Source organism: Pseudorasbora parva, chromosome 2 (assembly GCF_024679245.1).
Source record: "Pseudorasbora parva isolate DD20220531a chromosome 2, ASM2467924v1, whole genome shotgun sequence".
Taxonomy (NCBI): Eukaryota; Metazoa; Chordata; class Actinopteri; order Cypriniformes; family Gobionidae; genus Pseudorasbora; species Pseudorasbora parva.
The window spans coordinates 21,325,741-21,344,530 of NC_090173.1; the positions used below are offsets into that span (position 1 = coordinate 21,325,741).

Here is an 18,790-nt window from a genome sequence, read left to right on the forward strand (position 1 = left end):
TTTCCGCCTCCGTTCTTTCTTTCTTTCTTTCTTTCTTTCTTTCTTTCTTTCTTTCTTTCTTTCTTTCTTTCTTTCTTTCTTTCTTTCTTTCTTTCTTTCTTTCTTTCTTTCTTTCTTTCTTTCTTTCTTTCTTTCTTTCTTTTCTTTCTCCATACCAATACTCCAAGGCATATTTTACACCACAGTTCATTTTGTAGGCTGTGATGGTACAAAAATGTCAGTAACAGTAGCAAAAAAAAAAAAAAAAAAAAAAAAATACCTTTAAGGTGTGTTTGTGTGTTAAAAAATGAGGTCAACCATATCTAAACCTAGAAACTCAGTAAACCTTTTTGTTTTTCGATTATAATGGCATTAAAGGCTTTCACTTGTGAATCGTCTGAGAAAGAGAGGGCAGAGAGGTAATCCCAGCAGGAGTTATGACATTTTGGAGATTAAGGAAACTACTGGGGAATGTCGGCCATGATGAGCCAGATTTGTTGAAAATGGCTCACACGTCTTCTATTATTTTTTGGTCCACGTGCAGATGTTATTGAGCCTGGCTGCCATCAGTGCCCACGCCGCCAACACAGATAACAGTATTTTATAACAGAGACTAGAGGTTAAAAGACCTCCTACACATCCTTCCCAAGCATCACTCACATCTCCACATGGTACTCTGTTTTAACACTTTTTACTGCATTGTTTTTCTGCACCTTATACTTTGTTGGCATTTTTAGAGTTGTATTTAAGTAGGCTAGCAAACTGAATCGGAGATTCCCAGCTTAACACGGTAGGATAATACTCATATTTAAAGTTAATTTCATAAAAATGAAATTAGCTACAAAAGGAAGTTTTCTCAGTGGTTCTTTAATTGATTGGAATGGTACAAAACTTAGTAAAGGTTTTGGTACACTGTAAAAAATGTGTTTTTACTTTGTTTTAGCTCATTAAAATAAGAAATGTTAAACTTTTTTTATGGCGTTACTTCATGTTTTGACAAATTCATGTTTTTGTTGTTTACATGAAGACAGTTAAGGCGTCATCTTCTAAACCTTACACTTTTTAATAGCTTGCATTTTCAGGCGCCCAAAACATTATTGTCATGTAGGTTTAAATAAAAGGCCAAAATGCATAAAATGTTTTCAGTCAAAAACGGTGTTAAAGCTGGACTATGTCATTTTTCCGTCCGCTAGAGAGCGCCTATTCCAAACAAAGGTGTAGTTTGATGACGCCAAGTTTGAGCTCAGAATCTTGGGACATGTGGTCTTCACCTCACAGCCGGTGGAAAAGAATCAGGATAGGACTCTGGCAGCAATCATGTTGATGGATGTTATTATAAACGTTACTGTAGTGTGAAGCAGAGCAGGACCAAGTGTTGAGGAGCTGAGCAAGGCCGCTGGCGCGATTGTTATGCAACACACAGCTCGCGAGCAGCGGGACTTTTATTATGCCACAGTTGCCGGCGCTATTGCCGCTTTTCTGGTAATGAGTATGAGGTAACGCAGCTCTGTTAATCATTTTAGATGCATTTAAGTGTGTTTAAAATTATGTTTTGACGTTACTCTGTGCATTCGCTCAATGGCTGCTGTGACACTTGTTGCACAAATAACAAAAGTGTTTTAGGCCAAATAAAACCAGAAACTGAGGGTAACGCAGATATGACGCAATTGACAAGAGACATCCTGGCTCCTTGGTTAAAATATAAATTTTCGCACAATTTATAAATAGATGGAAACATTTGGGATATTGTAAGAACTCAACTGCACAAAATATATAACACTGACCTGGTGGTTTTTGCATATTTTACTGCAAAATATTACATACTGGTTGTGCACCTTTAACCATACCCTCATGCTATGCATGTGTACAAATATACATTTTCAATCTGTAATGGATGAATGGGACTAATAAACAGAAATAGTGAATCGCCCTCTCAAAGAACATTTTACATTCTCTCACATCGTGAATATTTGTGCATCCCCTGCTTTTGTAATAAACAAACTGATCAAAAAACAACACCTAGAGAGAGAAATGAAAGAGAACACAGGTGTTCATTGTACTATATTTTAATTCTCATTGTCATCTTAGATATTAACTCATTTGATCTCAGTTTCAACACAGACAAAGACAGAATTCAAGAAATGAACATAACAATAGAGTATTTGAAAAATGTAAATAAGTAAATCCTCAGAGTGTAGAAAAATGTTCAAGCAAAAAGAGAGATCTTCACACTCAACTTCCAAGATGTTTCTTCAGTCACAAACAAATTTATTCAAGAAAAGGTAACAGTATTAAACAATCATTTGTAAACCACTCGTTCTGAATACAATTCAAAGCTGGTTCTTGTACATTAAAAGAACTGAACGGCACAAAATGACCACTGAAATGCAAACAAACAGGCATTGCACTAACAACAGCAAGTAGAAAGAAAATATATATAGTGCAGAAACACTTTCAAAAACACAATTCCCAACCATTACGATGCCCTTGTGCAGTTCAATTGTATGGCCATGGAATCTCAAACCACATGCCTATAAAACAACTGTTTGAAACACACAAAATGAAACCACATCAATAATCTCAGTTCTGTGCGTCAGTATGTATGTCTTATGATTGCGCATTTGAGACAGCATTCTTGTGTTTAACAAGGCCACAAAACAGGCATTTTTCAGCCTGCTGCATTTACATATAAACAATAGGCTACATTGAGTATAATCCACATAAAGCATATCATATGTGCGGTGTAATTTACATAAGCTCTTTATCAAGAGACGCCTATCCAGTCACAGTTATGATGAGAGATAACTAGATGGTGGAATATACATATAATGGTGTAAATATTATACATTCATCATATGGAATGTTTGTTGCTTAGTTTACAAATATAATTTTGTTGAGTAGATTTTTGCATAAATCTATATAGGCTATATATGCTAATTTCTCAGCATGAGAAGATATTTGTTTTGTCTGTAGATATTTGCAGATTACTTTTAACACTGAAAAAAGTTCTCAGAAAGCATGTCATTGCAGATGCCACATTATAAAGGGTTTCAACACCATGGCTTTAAAGGTTAATAGCTATTCGCTGAAATATTGCTGAGGCATTCATCTGGCCAAATGCCTTCTTCAACCGCTCCTTTTCTGTCATTCTTTCTAATTCGATGCGATTGTGATGATGTTAAAGGGTTTTTAATGGAGGAGAATTCAACCAGGACTGCCCTGACCAATAGGATTCAGTCTGTTGGTGTGATCACCATAGAAACAGTGTGATTCAAAAACATCTAAAAAAAAGAAACTTGAATAGATCAAACATATAAAAAAAAACTGTATAAAAAACTGCAGAGTAAAAGCAAACAAATTCCCAGGTGTTTAAGTGTTTTTTCCCTTCAACACTAATTTCAATCAAATAGGTTACACTGTATAAATAACAACAAATCTGAAAGAGTATGCAAACATTTGCTTTGAACTGTGGTAAAAAATAAGTCCTTTCATCACCGCTGAGACTGAAGATCCCACATCAAATTATGTTTGGCACTCAGATGTTCAACAAGGTATAACTAGTAAAAAATGTGAATCATTTTTAAAAAAGTGATACTTTCTCATGCAAAACCCGCCCCCATGATGCTAAAGTGTCATGGGTTGTTGCAAAGACATTGCTATGTGGTTGCTAATGTATTCAAAATGGTCTTTAATATAATATATTGCTTGGGTGATTGCTATTGCTAGGGAATTGGTAGGTGGTAAAGAGCCTATGATACTGGATATAATATAACAACCCGATCTCATGGCAATTCGTATTTTACGAGGCGGCTAACTCGTACGAATTTGTGCAACCTCACTCATAAGATTTTGGTCAATCAGATGTATTTTGCTAGTCGCCCAATTATGATTTCATATGACCTCACCCTAACCCCACCCCTAAACCTACCCGTCACTGCACTGTAAAAAATTATTTAGAAAAAAAGTTACCTGGTTGCCTTAAAATTTTGAGTTCATTGAAATTAAAATTTTGAGTTAATACAATGACAATTGTTTTGAGATTCGACAACATTTATTAAAATATTATTAAAAGATTTTGTAAGAATATTGGGTAATTGTGTATGTTTTATATCTGATGACGCAGTGAAACATGCCAAATAGTTATATTTTCATGATTTATCAAATTTTTTATGTGGTTCAGATACAAAAATATTTTGAGTTTCTATTTATTAAACAAATTTCCTTCATTGTATCAACTCAAATTTTTAATTTCAATAAACTTAAAATTTTAAGGCAACCAGTTTACTTACTTTTTTAAGTTAAACCAACAAAAAACAACCAAATTTTTTTTTACAGTGTGCGGTGTAGACAAATCGTATATACGAGTGAATATGTATGAATTAGCTACCTCGTACAAATACGTACGAATTGGCTTATCCATGTAAAGGTGCGGCCGCACAGCCAAATATAGCTGAAGTCTCAAGACATTTTTAAACCAAGCATTCTTCCTGTTGGTCAACATAGCGAATCCACAGTTTGAACTCTGAAATGCAAAATCTGCACAAGGAAATCTTTCACCCTCACCTGAAATTCCAGATCGTGTGGATTTCTATTGACTGTATTTCGCTCGCGAAAATTCACCAAACAACAGTAAATGTGACTGCAACTTATCTATAGGTCTACAGGATATATTTGCACTTATTTTATCATCCACCTCGTGAAAATGTATTGGCTTGCTTAGAAAAATAAGAGCACACTTCCTCAACAAGTTGCACAGTTTGAGGTATCATTCTTGTTTAGCACAAACGGTGCGGGACGAGCTATGCACTGAAATGTAACACTTAGGATTAGGGGTTTGTTCAAATCACTAACCCTGAGCTGTAATGATAGTGAGGCTTGCTTCAGCAAACACCGCTACTAAAAAACGTTGCTTTGAAATCGACATCAAATCAATGGTGGCATGGTTTTCTCATTAAACTTTTCAGTTTCTGAAACACCTTCTTTGACTCTCTGATCCTTTTAAACAAACCCTCAGGAGCCCATCACTGTCTGGCGCTGGTGCGAGGCTCGCAATGTTCGGCTGGTTGTTTGGTGACGCCTCCGAAAACCTCAACCTCACGGCTGGTCCACGGGACTACATTACCCAGCAATCCTTTGCTGCAGTGGGCAAGAGCAGAGAGCTCTGCGTGTGAAAGCGGCCGGTCCCACAGATTAAACTGAGACAACTCTCCCACCATAGCCCGTGACGCCTCGAAACGAAGACCGCCCATTGAGCTCTGCAGGAGACAAGAAATCATTTTCAGACAATGCAGCAAAACACACTGCATGGCCAATTTTTTTTATTTAAATAGGCAAATGATTAAGAGTCTGTGATTGGATCATTATTGCAGTGATTATTATGTTTCTAGCATATGTTTGACAAGTTCTTCAAACCCTGATTGATGTAGTGTGTAGCTTTTCATTGCTTAAGCAAGAAGACCTTAAATTATTTGAAAGTCTTTGGGATGTGCTGGAGGAGACTGTACAGAGTGCTGGACTCTTGCATTGTCAATACAAGATCTTGACCAAACAATGATGCACCCCTTGATGGAAATAAATGCTGTGATGTTATTTCCATCAAGGGGAGCATCAATTGGTCAAGATCTCGTAAAGTCTCCTCCAGCACATCCCAAAGACTTTCAATGAATATAAGGTCTGGACTCATAACTGGTGAAAATGACTCCCTCCCAACAACTCTTTCACAATTTGAATCAAATATGCCATATGGCCATGATGTGTCTACATGGTTGTTTAAGAAATGAAAAGCTACACACTCCACCAGTTAGGGTTAGAAGAACTGTTGGCAAACATATAAAATGAAACATAATCACTGCAAATATATATATATATATATATATATATATATATATATATATATATATATATATATATATATATATATATATATATATATATATATATATATATATATATATATATATATATAAATGTTATTGTTTTTTCCCCCTTAAAAATCATATAACTTTTTATTTGTATTAATCTTAATATTTTTATTTATTCCCTATTTTGTGGTAACTGATCTATACACTGTAAAAAATTATATCAATAAGTTATGACAAAATATGTTTTTACATTGCTTTAACTCATTAAAGGAACTGTATGTAAGAAATGTATTTCAATTAATCATAAAATGGCCCTGATATGTCACTAGACATTAAGAAATCATGTTAATTTCAAATACTTATATCACTGACAACAGTAGTCCGGCCAGGATATTGTCATTATAAAGTTGTTGTTGCAGCCCTCAACTGATGTTGATGTTGGCATATTGTGTTTTGGCCTGAAGCTCCGCCCTCCACCTATCAACCAATCACGAAGTCAGTAGTGCTTCTTCACCCGGGTTGCCAGATCTGCTCTAGTTACCACAGCTGCAGATCTACAAACGTTCCTGCTGATCCTGCAGACTATCTGGCAACGTCGAGTCAGGGGGAGGGGGAGGGGGAGGGGGAGGGGGAGGGGGAGAGGGCATACACCGCTCTACAGTCATTTGAAAGTGATTGCAGTACCCGTTTTGGTCTAAATCTTACATACACTTCCTTTAAAAAAGGTTGAGCAATTTCTAAGCAAACTTTTTTAAGTTATACAAGAATTTTTTTTTAATTGTCAGTTGAATGTAATTTACGGTACACACAGAAAAATAGGGTGTCAAAATTGCACCTTTAGGGGTACAACAGCTTGTCGCTGGGGCAGTACCCTTAAAAGAACAACGTTGTACCATTTTTACCACAAAAAGGTTCATAGTAGTACCTTAAGGTACGCATTTGTACTCAAAGGTACTAATATGCACCTTTTAAAAAAGGTACAAAGATGTCCTTTTAAGAGTACTGCCCCAGCGACAAGCTGTTGTACCCTTAAAGGTGCAATTTTGACACCCTATTTTTCTGTGTGTAAGTTGAAATTACTTTTTAGTTGATTGTACTTAATTCTTCATTTAGGCAGCAACTTTTTACAGTGTACTTCATATACAATTCATAAATGTCTGGTAAATATTGTAGCTTATTTTACAGATTATTTGAATACCATTTTAAAGACAACATAAAAAATAACAGAAAACATATGACTTTGTTGTGGGTATTTTCCAGATATTGATTATCTTGGAACTAAGATGTAGGACTTTTTTGTGTGTGTGGTTTTTGTAAAACTTTTTGTTTTGTTTATTAAGGCACACATTCTCCAGTGTCTTCAGTGCATTAAAAGATTTGCCTCATAAAAATGTGACATAGCATTTCAGTGTTCAAGGTCCCAGATAAAAACTCTGAATAGTCAATGATACTAGATCCTCCCCATTTTTATCAGCTAAGAGAATTCCCAAAAATGAACTTGCTAAATGGAAACATGGTTTTCTTTATAATTATCACAGTCAGTCCACAGCTTTAAAGCACAGCCTCAGACTACAGCATGGAGCAAAGGATGACTTTAAGCCCTACTGCATCTAATGAAAGGATAAGTGTGCTGGAGTTTAATGAAAGAGGGATGAAGAGGGCAGGAAAAGGTTAAACAAACATTGTGTTCATGTTGACTTTTACAGTACATGCTGTATGAATACCAAATGCTGCTCATATTGACCTACCACCGTCTGGCAACCAGTTCCAACAGCCAAAGTCTGACGTACCTGTTCTTGGCCAAGTATGAGAGTTCCTCCCCGTCGGATGCTGTGATAGGTTGCCAGGTCACTTCCTTCACTCTTTAACTTGCCCCCTAGGTAGGCATGCCACACTCCAGCTCTCCGGTTCCAGCTCACACACATATGCTGCCATCTGCCCACTGTTAAGTTGAGAGATAACAGCGCCACCTAAAGGATGGAGAATCCCCAAAAAAGATTCCAAATTACAATCCAAAGACTGATCCTGTGGTCCATGAGCTTGGATAATTGAGACCAGCCTGAAAGCCCGAGAGATTATCTTACTGTCCACTGTTACATCCCTGAAAAACACACTGCTGAACACGGGCAAAACAATCCAATAGCTTTAACATTCAGTAAGAGCATTCAGAGGTCATTCTAAGCATCTGTTCATCTTTTAGGCCATTTAAACAAAACCCTCTTTGTATTCCACTGCACTGCTATTCCTTTGCTTGTTTAAAATGTTAGTTCACCCAAAAATTCTGTCAATAATTTCTTACCCTAATAACTTTCGACACCTGTAAGATCTCCGCTCATCTTCAGAACACAAATACCATCTCACTAGCCCAATCTCAATCTCACAAAGCCCATCTCACTACAGTGGCTCTACAATCATTTTATGAAGCGACAAGAATAGTTTTTGTGCGCAGAAAACCCCCGTAAATAATGACTTGTATAGAGATGGGCCGATTTCAAAACAAAGATTCAAACCATTATGAATCAGTGAATCGATTCATGATTCAGATTGCCAAAGTCACATGATTTCAGCAGTCTGACACACGATCATGAATCGATAGCCTAGAAATCTAGACGCACCCTAGTGGCAGCAAATTTCATCTGCCTGCAAGTGTCATCTAGGAACTCTCAATACCCTTCTGAGCTGTATTCCTCACAATCTGGACGGGCCAATCACATCGTGTATAGAGTCGGCGGGTGGGGCCATAATAACGACGGCCGAGTTGCGTTTGCGTGCTTCTAGTAAACACAGAAACTGGCGAACGGCGGTGGTCTTTCGAATCAGCTTTGACCGCGACTCTGGAAGACTTGGAGTTAAGCTTTTCTCTGAGAAAAGAACAAAGAACGGCACGGAAGTCATTCTTAAAAAGGGAAGATGTGTTCGGAGTTTAGCCGACCTGATACGGTGAATGTTTAATCTATCAACAAGCTCTGCTTCACCTTCGTTGCTCTGGTTGGTGTAGCGCTATCCTATCGCGTGCAGAGGGAGTTTGAAAGACAACCGTTTATCCCGCCCCTCGGATTGAGCCCTGTCTATGGTGAGTTTCCAGACCAAACATCTTGATGTGGGTCTGGCTTGTCGGGCTAATGAATCGATACACTGATTCATAACGGTTCGAGGCTTTGTTTTGAAATCGGCCCATCTCTACATAAGTCATTATTTAGTTTTTTTGCACACAAAACTATTCTCGTGTCATCATAAAATGATTGTAGAGCCACTGTAGTGAGATGGGCTTTGTATCGACGTCTTTAGTGCCTTTTATGGGTCTTGAGAGAGGAAATGACATTGGTGTCAATGAAGGCCTTTCTGAGCCATCGCATTTCAACAAAAATATCTTCATATGTGTTCAGAAGATGAACGGAGGACTTAGGGGTGTCAAACAACAATAGGGTAAGAAATTAATGAGAGAATTTTCATTTTTGGGTGAACTTACACTTTAAGACGTTCGCACCAGTTAGGTACATTCATACTGATGCGGAAGGTAAACCATATTCAAAATACAGAGTTAACAGCTCTACTGATTCAATGCCACTGAAGAAGTTGTTTAAGGAACCAAAATCAGAATCGTTAAATTCTTTACACTTCCCATCCCCATCTGTCACACTTCATGCTGTGATGCGCTACCTCATTATTAATGATGAGCTCAATGGGCCCATGAACCAACTGCTGAAGCACAAACTCGTGGCTCTGGTCAGAAACAGCATAAGAAACTGTTGTTCCCAAGACGTTCTTTGCTGGTTTGAGCCACATGCAGACAGTCAAAGCCGTTAGGACAGGGATTTCCTTCTTTATGATAGCATACATGGAAGTGCTCCGTACAGGGAACGAAAGCCTGTAACCCTCTGGAAACTTGTTCTCAGAGACACCTGTGAAAAAAATCGAACGAGAGAGAGAGAGAGAGAGAGAGAGAGAGAGAGAGAGAGAGAGAGAGAGAGAGAGAGAGAGAGAGAGAGAGAGAGAGAGAGAGAGAGAGAGAGAGAGAGAGAGAGAATATAATAATATTCCATTATATTGCCAAACAAAATATAATAACCCTGTTCCACGGGAGAAATAAAGTCATGGAACAAAACATAGGGGTGAGTAAATGACACAAGCTTCTTACGAACTCTGTATGAAGATTTTTTGTTAAATCATTATTTTTAAATCAATAAATCTGACCTTTGCCTCACCTTTCTCCAGGCTGCTTATCCGCTGGTGCACAGTGTCCAGCCCATAATCAATATGCTCCTGATGTTTCTGTGTCTCTTTGCGCAGAGCTTTCCTCTCTTCCTCCAGCAGTTTTATCTTTCTCTTCAGTTCTCCTTCCAGATCCTCCACTCGTCTCTGTGCAGAAGCCACAGGCCTGCGGGCAGCGCTAGAGGCAGCACCTGCTGCTTTCTGTGAGCTTGTGTCTGTGTGATTGAACGCTGGTGCTGCCATTTCAGACTGTAAACAAGACAGACAGTCATTTTGTCCAGGTGTGTTATGGTCTAAGAACCTCATTTATCAACAACGCAGTCAATCTAACAATGAAAACTGAACGCGATGCTCACAATTCACGTATTACTCCTATTACGCCCATTTTCAAGTGTAAACGGTAATGCATCTTATATTCTGATCAAATCAAACAAAAAGAAAATAATGCACATCTTAAGTAAGAGAGGTTGGATGTTTAACTTTCAGCACTTCCCTACTTGCATGGAAATAAAAAATTCAGTCCTGTTCTATCATTATGGGATCTTTTCAAAGGTATCTGCACCAGCAGAGCTGCCATTCACAGCTGCGGGAGTCCATAATATGCTTTCAGTGAGTGTGTCATGTTTCACATCTCCCCTGCTGTCACACATGCTGTAGTCGCTGATTGCTCAGGGCTAATGATATCCTTGCGTAGCTGCTTTTCAAACATTAACATCTGGGGTATAACTACCGTGTATCATTTCTTTTTCTTTTTCATGTAAAATATTAGCCGTTTAGGCTACTGCCCCTGCTCCTTCTAGTAGGCTGTCTAGATTTTCAGACTGACAGATCTGGGTTAGATCGAGGTTAATCAGATGCACTAAATGTGGTCCTAATGAGGACGTAATCTGTTGTTCACATCGGCTTTACTTCCATCGAAACCCAATCAGGGACGCGCATCTTGGCGCACAGCGATAAATCTCGGCACAGGCGCGCGATCGTACGTGAGCTGAAACGCAATCGGACTCACGGAAGAAGGATGAACTTTACGATCACACTGCAGCACCCATTCCTGCATGTTTAGTGCTAAACTGCAAAATAAGGCTGCAATAGGATACTAATTACGTTGATCAACAGGTCAGACAGCCATCTATCAAAATCTTGATCGTATAGGCTGCAGGATAATTCGACTACGGCTCGTTTATTTATTTAATTAGGCTATTTTTTATTAAATAAATTGTATATATTTTTGTTAAACTGGGAACATTTGGCAGTTCGTAAAGTGTGTGTGTGTGTGTGGAATAAAGAATCTCTAATTAAATTAATGAAATGCAGCATATGTTTTTTTAAAATAAAAATTTAAAGAGCATGCCTAGCCTATAGGCTATAAGGAATGTGGTTAAATAATATTCATATTCGATTTATTTAGGCTTAATATAGGCTAATATAAATATGATTTTGCATAGCCTAATAAATATTAGAAAAATAGGCTATTTATACACTTTTTTTATTTATTTATTTACTTTTTCAGCCAAATCAAAGCCAGTGTGACGTAACAAACATGCAAGAAGCCATTTTTGTTTTCATGTGACTTATTATTAAGTTTTTAAAAACAAATATTTTGAACTAAATTATGAAAGGCACGATACCTACGGGTAGCCTATTCATGATTCAAAAATATAATTTCACAAATAGGCTATTTACCATAAAAAGTAATAGAAAAAATATAAATTAGTCAAGAACAGTAGTAAGGCTACTTTTATGTTTCTGTTTTTTCTGTTTTTATTTTAGAAAATAGTAAAAGTAATAATAATATATGAAGTCAACATATTAGGCTATAGCCTATCTACATTTCTTTAAAAAAAAAAAAAAAAAGAGAAAGAATCGTTTCCTAAACTTAATTTTCAATAGGCCTACATTTCCCGTTTTTAAAGTCTCAGACATCCTATTTAGGCTATTATCGACATCTTTATATAGGCTAAAGATTCTCAGCCACATGAATAGACTAAATATCTTATACGGTCTGGTATTCTTACCTCCAGTTTCTCAATGCGGTCTTTCATATGAGTTATGGCATGCACCAGCTCCTCCACCGCATGAGCCGTGCGCATTGAGGATCCCGCATCGTCCCGCATCATGAGTTGCTCCTTATTGTCTTTTCGCGCTTCCACAAGTCCTGCGCTCCGTTCCGGGACCTTCCGTCCCTTCAAGCCACTCTCGCATTCCGAAAGCTTCCCCGTTAGCTCCCGTATGGTTCTCTGATCCGTGAGGATCTCATCTTTCTGCTGTAGGACGGTCTGACGGAGCTCCTCGGCGGAGGTACGGAGGTACCCCCAGTCCTCTCCCGCATATAACGACTGGTCGTCCGCTTGTTGCTGAAAGTTTTTCGGGTTGCACTCACCGGCGGGGACAGGGGTGCAGATGAGTCTGCTGTAGGTGACCTGTTGTTCGCTTCCTCCGGTCCCCAGTCCTGTTAAACCGTAGAATGTTGGCGTCTCCGGTTCTCCGCGTTCCCTGCTTGTCGCATCAGTAGCGTGAAGAGCGTCTAGCGGTCCTGTTCGGGCGACGGACCCGGAGGAAAACGCCTTCCCGTTTGCGCCCGCTGACAGTGACTGGTTGTCGGCCAGGGGCTGCGCTGCGGCCGCGGCTGCCGGTGGAGATCCGCTGTGGACCGCGGCGATGATGCAGATGACCGCTCCGATAAACGCCACCATCCCGGCGGCCAAAATGACAACGATGAACTTCAGGGTGGCGGTTAAAAAAAAATCAACAAAGAAAATAAATAAAAAAGATAACGGAGAGATTTAGACCTTAGAATGAATTAAATGAATCAATAAATTATTTAGCCAAGGAAATCAACAGCTTTTCTTCTGTAATGTTTCCACCCGCAGGACGCGTCTCTCTATATCTCCATCTCAGTATTACCGTGGGGACAACAAGAGGTGGGGGTCTAGCTTACACCTCATCAGGGGTGGGCTGCACATGTGAGGGAGGTGGAGACAACATCAACCTCATGGTCGACCAATGTGAGCTACATTTCATATAGCCCAGTCTGGAAAAATAAATACCTGCGCTTAGGAAAGCAAGTATGATGCAATAGGGGCAGTATGATGTCTTACTCTCTTTTATCCATACTATAAGAGGGATGAAAAAACTATTGACAAAATTCAATATGATCAACATGTTTATATGAAATGAACGTGCCTAAATATCTATTAGCCTAAATATTTTTTAAATATTTTTTATTAAGAATTAAATATGCATACAATATTATGCAAGGGTAATTCAATATGCAAATAGTGTAATATTGTTAGACTAATGGCTTTATGCCAAACGTCACATAAAAAAACAAGAACACAGCACTATAAAAAAAAAAAAATATATATATATATAAAAGTCTCCAAATGAAAATTTACTAGTTAAATTATCACATCTACATTTTTTAGATATATCTATGATCGCGTCTGGTTTTTGACCTTCTTCAACGGAAGTAATGGCGATTGGAGTACTAGAGGAAATTCATCTTATATTAGGTAAAAAAAATAACAAATACGTTTCTATGTGTTTTTAATAGTGACTCTCATATTGACTCTCATAGAAAACACATGCATTATACGGCAACGGTTGGAGTTAAAAATCTTCATTTGTGTTCTGAAGAAACAAACACACCTACATCTTGAATGTCCTGGGGGTAAGCAGATTAACATCAAATTGAAATTTTTGGGTGAACTATTCCTTTAATGACAGGAGGCATCATGCACACCAAAAACAGACAATTTAATTACGCAAATTTTCATGTATCTATGTAAATATTTATCTATGATCTTGCCAGGTTTTTGACCTTACTTGACGGAAGTAATGGCGTTGAGAATACTAGATGAGTTTCGTCTGATGAGGTAAAAAAAATAACACAAATACTGTTGGGTTTCTCGAAAAAAAAACGATTGTTTCGTGTTTTAAGACATCAATGTGCCGCCGCGACCCGCGAGCCGCAGGGTTTAATATGGATTTGTATGTCTGTGTGCTTTTTACTCTCAACTTTCATAGAAAAAAAAGCCCATTGACATGCATTATACGGCAACGTTTGGAGTTAAAAATCTTCCTTTATGTGTTTTACTGATGAAACAAACCCACCTACATCTTGGATGCCCTGGGGGTAAGCAGATAATCACATTTTTATTTTTGGGTGAACTATCCCTTTAAAGACAGTTTAGTAAAGTGTTGCTCTTCTGATGCTTTTGATTGGTTCTTGTATGAATTTGCAGTGCACCACGTCTGCCAATTACATCAATCCACATTGACGCAGAAAACTTTAGGCTACAGCCTGTATGAGAGTTGCCACCATGACAAGTGAAAAAAATGCACTCCAGTGCTGGAAATTAGAAAAGTAATCAAAAAGTGATCAAACGTAATCAGTTACATTACTTTAAAAGTGCTTGAAATAGTTGCACTACTAATTACATTTTAATAGGGTAACTTGTAATCTGTACTTGTCAGCCCCAGTTGTAACATCTTGAAATATAGTTAATAAAAGTTTATAAAAACCAAAAAAATAGATGGCACATTTAAAGGAATAGTTCCCTTCAAAAGGAAAATTTCCTGATATTTTACTCACCCCAATCTCATCCAAGGTGTTTGTGTCTTTTTTTTTCTTCATTCAAAAAAAAATTACGTTTTTTGAGGAAAACATTCCAGGATTTTTCTCCACATTAGAGACTTCAATGGCAACCAAAATGTTGAAAGTCCAATTTAGGGGATGGGGATTATGAGGAGGCCATGATTGGTAAGAGCCAATGGATGGAATTTGACCAGGACACCGGGGGTTACACCCCTACTCTTTACGAGAAGTGCCATGGGATTTTTAATGACCAGAGAGTCAGGACCTCCGTTTAACGTCTCATCTGAAGGACAGTGCTCTTTGACAGTACGGTGTCCCAATCACCATACTGGGGTTTTTAGGACCCACACAGACCACAGGGTGAGCGCCCCCTGCTGGCCTCACTAACACCTCTATCAGCAGCAATCTACTTTTCCCAGTTGGTCTCCCATCCAGGTTCTGACCAGGCTCAGCCCTGCTAAGCTTCAGTGGGAAACCAGTCTTGGGCTACAGGGTTATATGGCTGCTGGCAATCTCAGGAATTGACTTTCTAACATCAATGGGCTAATACATTTTTTCTTATGATAAAAATGTGCACGACTTCCTCATTTAAGAGCATCCCGGACAGGTAAGTGTCGAAACCTTGGAATCCCCCCGATCCCATACTGTCCCCAGTGAAGCGTGAAATCACAGAGCACAGGGGGAGATCAGTGTCCTGCATAAGCATGGCCTTATCCTTTCGCAGCAAGTCTGCGGAGTCAACTTTTTATGTGTAATCCACCTCCACACACACACACACACACACGCTCATACACCACGCTTGAGGAGGATGGGAAATTCGTGCCTACAAGGACCCAAGCCAACGCCAGAAGATTAACACAGATTTATATCAAATAATCCCTAACGATCATGTTTTATGTGAGGCTTTAGGTTATTTCAAACTTTAAGTAAGAAATGGTGGATGGTTAGCTGTTTTTGCCTAGTTCCCGACCACTTTGGATTAAAAAAAAATATTTGGATTTAGTGACTGAAGACAGACTGTCAGGTTTAAGGATTCTTTTATCCATTTGAGATGAGTAGCTTTAAAAAGCCTCTTTTTTACTTGATTAAAATAGCACTGTGTTGGTGTTATTGCATAATGAAGCCACATCCAATGAGTATGCAGAAATTTGATTGGATTGTGAACAGGGCATTTCTATACGTGTATGAATTCATCCTGTTACTGCCATTACATAAACAGAAAAGATGATCAGGTCACCCTCTCCTCTCACTGCCACAATTATTCTCATGTCTGTCAATAATGTTTTCTCCCACACCACCACATGTTCCCTGTTCTGTCACTTAAACAGAAATCTTTGTGTCAGTACACATCATTAGAGAAGATAGATTGAAGTTGTTTTGATTAAATATTGCACAGGGAGATGAATTTAATAAAATAATTGTGTGTATAGAGAAATCATTTGCAATATTACTATAAAAATAAGAATGGTCTTTTTTGATTTCATGGGGACTTTAATAAATGTGCAGCACCCAGCAGAGGCTAGAGAAGGGGAGGAGAGGGAATACTATTCCTGATTCCATTAAGAGCTAAAGTGGGACACCAGGCCAAGAATAGAATGTGTCACTCTAAAACAGAAAAAAACTTACTGCGCTGTGTAAGAAAGATTAAAGAATGCCACTGTGTGGCTATATAAAAATACCTGAGAGGACAACTGCATTTCACAGAATTACAACATTCAGTGGCAAAACAGGACATGCTATAGTCCTTGTAAGACAACCTAATAGATCCGACAAGTATATTTTGCTGTGCTAACGTTTCTTAATTATGCACAAAATAAGTTTCTGCTCACCGTTTACAATGTCAGGCGATTACCTTTTCCTCTTCAGGGTGGTAGCAGGTTGTTGTTGTTGTTCTTTTTGATGTGTTGTACTGCTGCCCTCTAGCGGGCAGTTAACATTAGCGCCCCCTCGCCCCCGTACAGTAGCAAGTTAAAGGGATAGGGGGGATACTATGGTAGTCAATGGCTGCCGAGATCTGCTTGATTAGCAACATTCTTCCTTCGTGTACATCAGGAGCCTATTGCACAAAACTAGGATAAGGGATTAAGATGAGATATCTTCGGGATCTTGTCATCTGTATGCAAAATTTAGTACACTGCTGCTGTCGTGTAAACATAGCCTACCCTAAAGGCACACTCACACCAAGAACGATAACGTTAAGGAAAGATAACTGTATTAGCGGATAAATTAAGACAGGATCACCAAAATATCTCGGCTTAATCCCGTATCCTAGTTTTGTGCAATTGGCCCCAGATTCTGATTCAGATAAAATGTTTCAGGGTGCATTTCTTTCTTCTGGGGCCCAGAAGAAAGAAATTCACCCAGGTCTGAAATTTTTTAGGGTGAAGTGTCCCTGTAACACACTTAAAAAGGGACACTTTAATTAGTTTACACGTGGATAAGGGGAAAGTGCACTTATCATTTCTTTGAGTCTGATGAATTTCTTTTATCTGCGGAACACAAAAGAAGATCCATGAGAACCAAACAACAATTTATTAACTTCCGTTGTATGGAAAGAAAGAAAAAACACTGAGAAATTTCTCAGAGACAGATTGTAAGGACAGAGGCTAAAACAATGCAAAATCAGAACTAACATAATGTAATCCTGCACTTTACTAATATATTGCAATATATAGGAAATATACTTTTTATATGACTGGAATATCTGATTAGTCAATCACGTCATCCATGGCAACATTAGTCCGCACTAGGTAGGTGAACCCAATGCCGCTCTCTCGTTTTATACATGTAGGCTAACTGCTGACATCTTGCATCTCAGTTATCAATTGAAATTAAAATTACCTGATAGAACTTCAGTAGGCTATTAATGTTAGGTAGGCCTACCGTATTGTTTTAGGGTTTGTCTTGTTGCTAGGCACATTGGTCATTGTAACAGATTATTAGGCTACTTTCTTATAGTAGCTTTAAAGGGATAGTTCACCCCAAAATGAAAATACCCCATAATTTACTCACCCTCAAGCCATGATAGGTGTATGACATTCATCTTTCAGACAAATACAATCAGAGTTATATTAAAAAATGCCCTGCATGGCTAATACATTATAATGGCAGTTTATGGCAGAAATCTCTAGCTCTCATTTTGGTCAAGGTTTGTCTTGAAAAATGAAAACAATTTTTTGACAGTTGTCGTGTCACACTGCAGAACTGTACGCCAAATCTTCTGACACAGCCAAAATTTAGTCTGAGGTAAAATTTGATCGCAACAGTCATATCGGCTGTTGGTGAACATGTCAAACTAACGATCAAAGACGTCAGATTTTAGCCTACACCCTTAAAAATAAAGGTGCCGGGAAGAACCAAACAGGGGTTTTCATGGTGATGCCATATAGAAGAAGCATTTTTGGTTCCTTGAAGAACTGTTTTGTGAACGGTTCTTTAAAGAACTATTTCCTTTTTATAGTCTAAAGAACCTTTCTGCACTACAAAGAAACATTTGTGTAATGAAAAGGTTCTTTGGCTAAAGGTTCTTCATGGAACCATATACATCCCCTCAAAGAACCATTGAAGAACCTTCACTTTTAAGAGTGTATGATTAAAGGAATCTTTTGGGATTTGCAAAATTGTCTCAGATGGCCAAAATCACACAGTGATTTAATTTATACGACAATGTAATTTTAATTTTGAGGTACAGAAATAGCAAAACACTTATTTAGATAACTGCTTTTTTTTTTTTTTTGCTCATTCCTCAGTAATGTCCATGTTTTTTTGCTTTTTAAAAACAGTTGTTACAGTCCTGATTCATACAGTAAAAATGTGTACTTTGACATCAAGCTCCTGAAAATACCTAAAACAATTGGCGCAATGGCAGAATCTTCACTACAATCCCCAAAACAGTGTGGCCAGGAGACAGAGTATGGATCAAGTCAGTAACTCTGAAACAGAGTAAATAAGTGAATGAATGATTTTTCAGTTGTGAGAGTGCAGAAATGGCATAATCATGTCTTTATCGGTCCTCTTTTCAGGCCTGACATCCTCCAGTGGTCCTCTGACTGAGGAGCTTCAGTGTTCTGTGTCTGGATGTATTCATTGAACCGGTCACCCACAAATTACAAATAAATGACAAATAAAAGTTCTTTTGTAC

The 18,790-nt window shown here is 38.3% G+C and overlaps 1 protein-coding gene across 1 annotated transcript; it reads right to left on the minus strand.

Annotated features, from left to right (window-relative positions):
• Positions 1-2,029: 2,029 nt before the first annotated feature.
• LOC137094281 (neuronal pentraxin-2-like) lies at positions 2,030-13,049 on the minus strand. Its single transcript, XM_067459801.1, has 5 exons — positions 12,068-13,049; positions 10,046-10,301; positions 9,501-9,742; positions 7,631-7,810; positions 2,030-5,234 (listed from the first exon to the last, which is right to left on the minus strand). The coding sequence occupies exons 1-5, from the start codon at positions 12,743-12,745 to the stop codon at positions 5,001-5,003; spliced, it is 1,590 nt and encodes a 529-aa protein (XP_067315902.1). The 5' UTR covers positions 12,746-13,049; the 3' UTR covers positions 2,030-5,000.
• Positions 13,050-18,790: the final 5,741 nt, after the last annotated feature.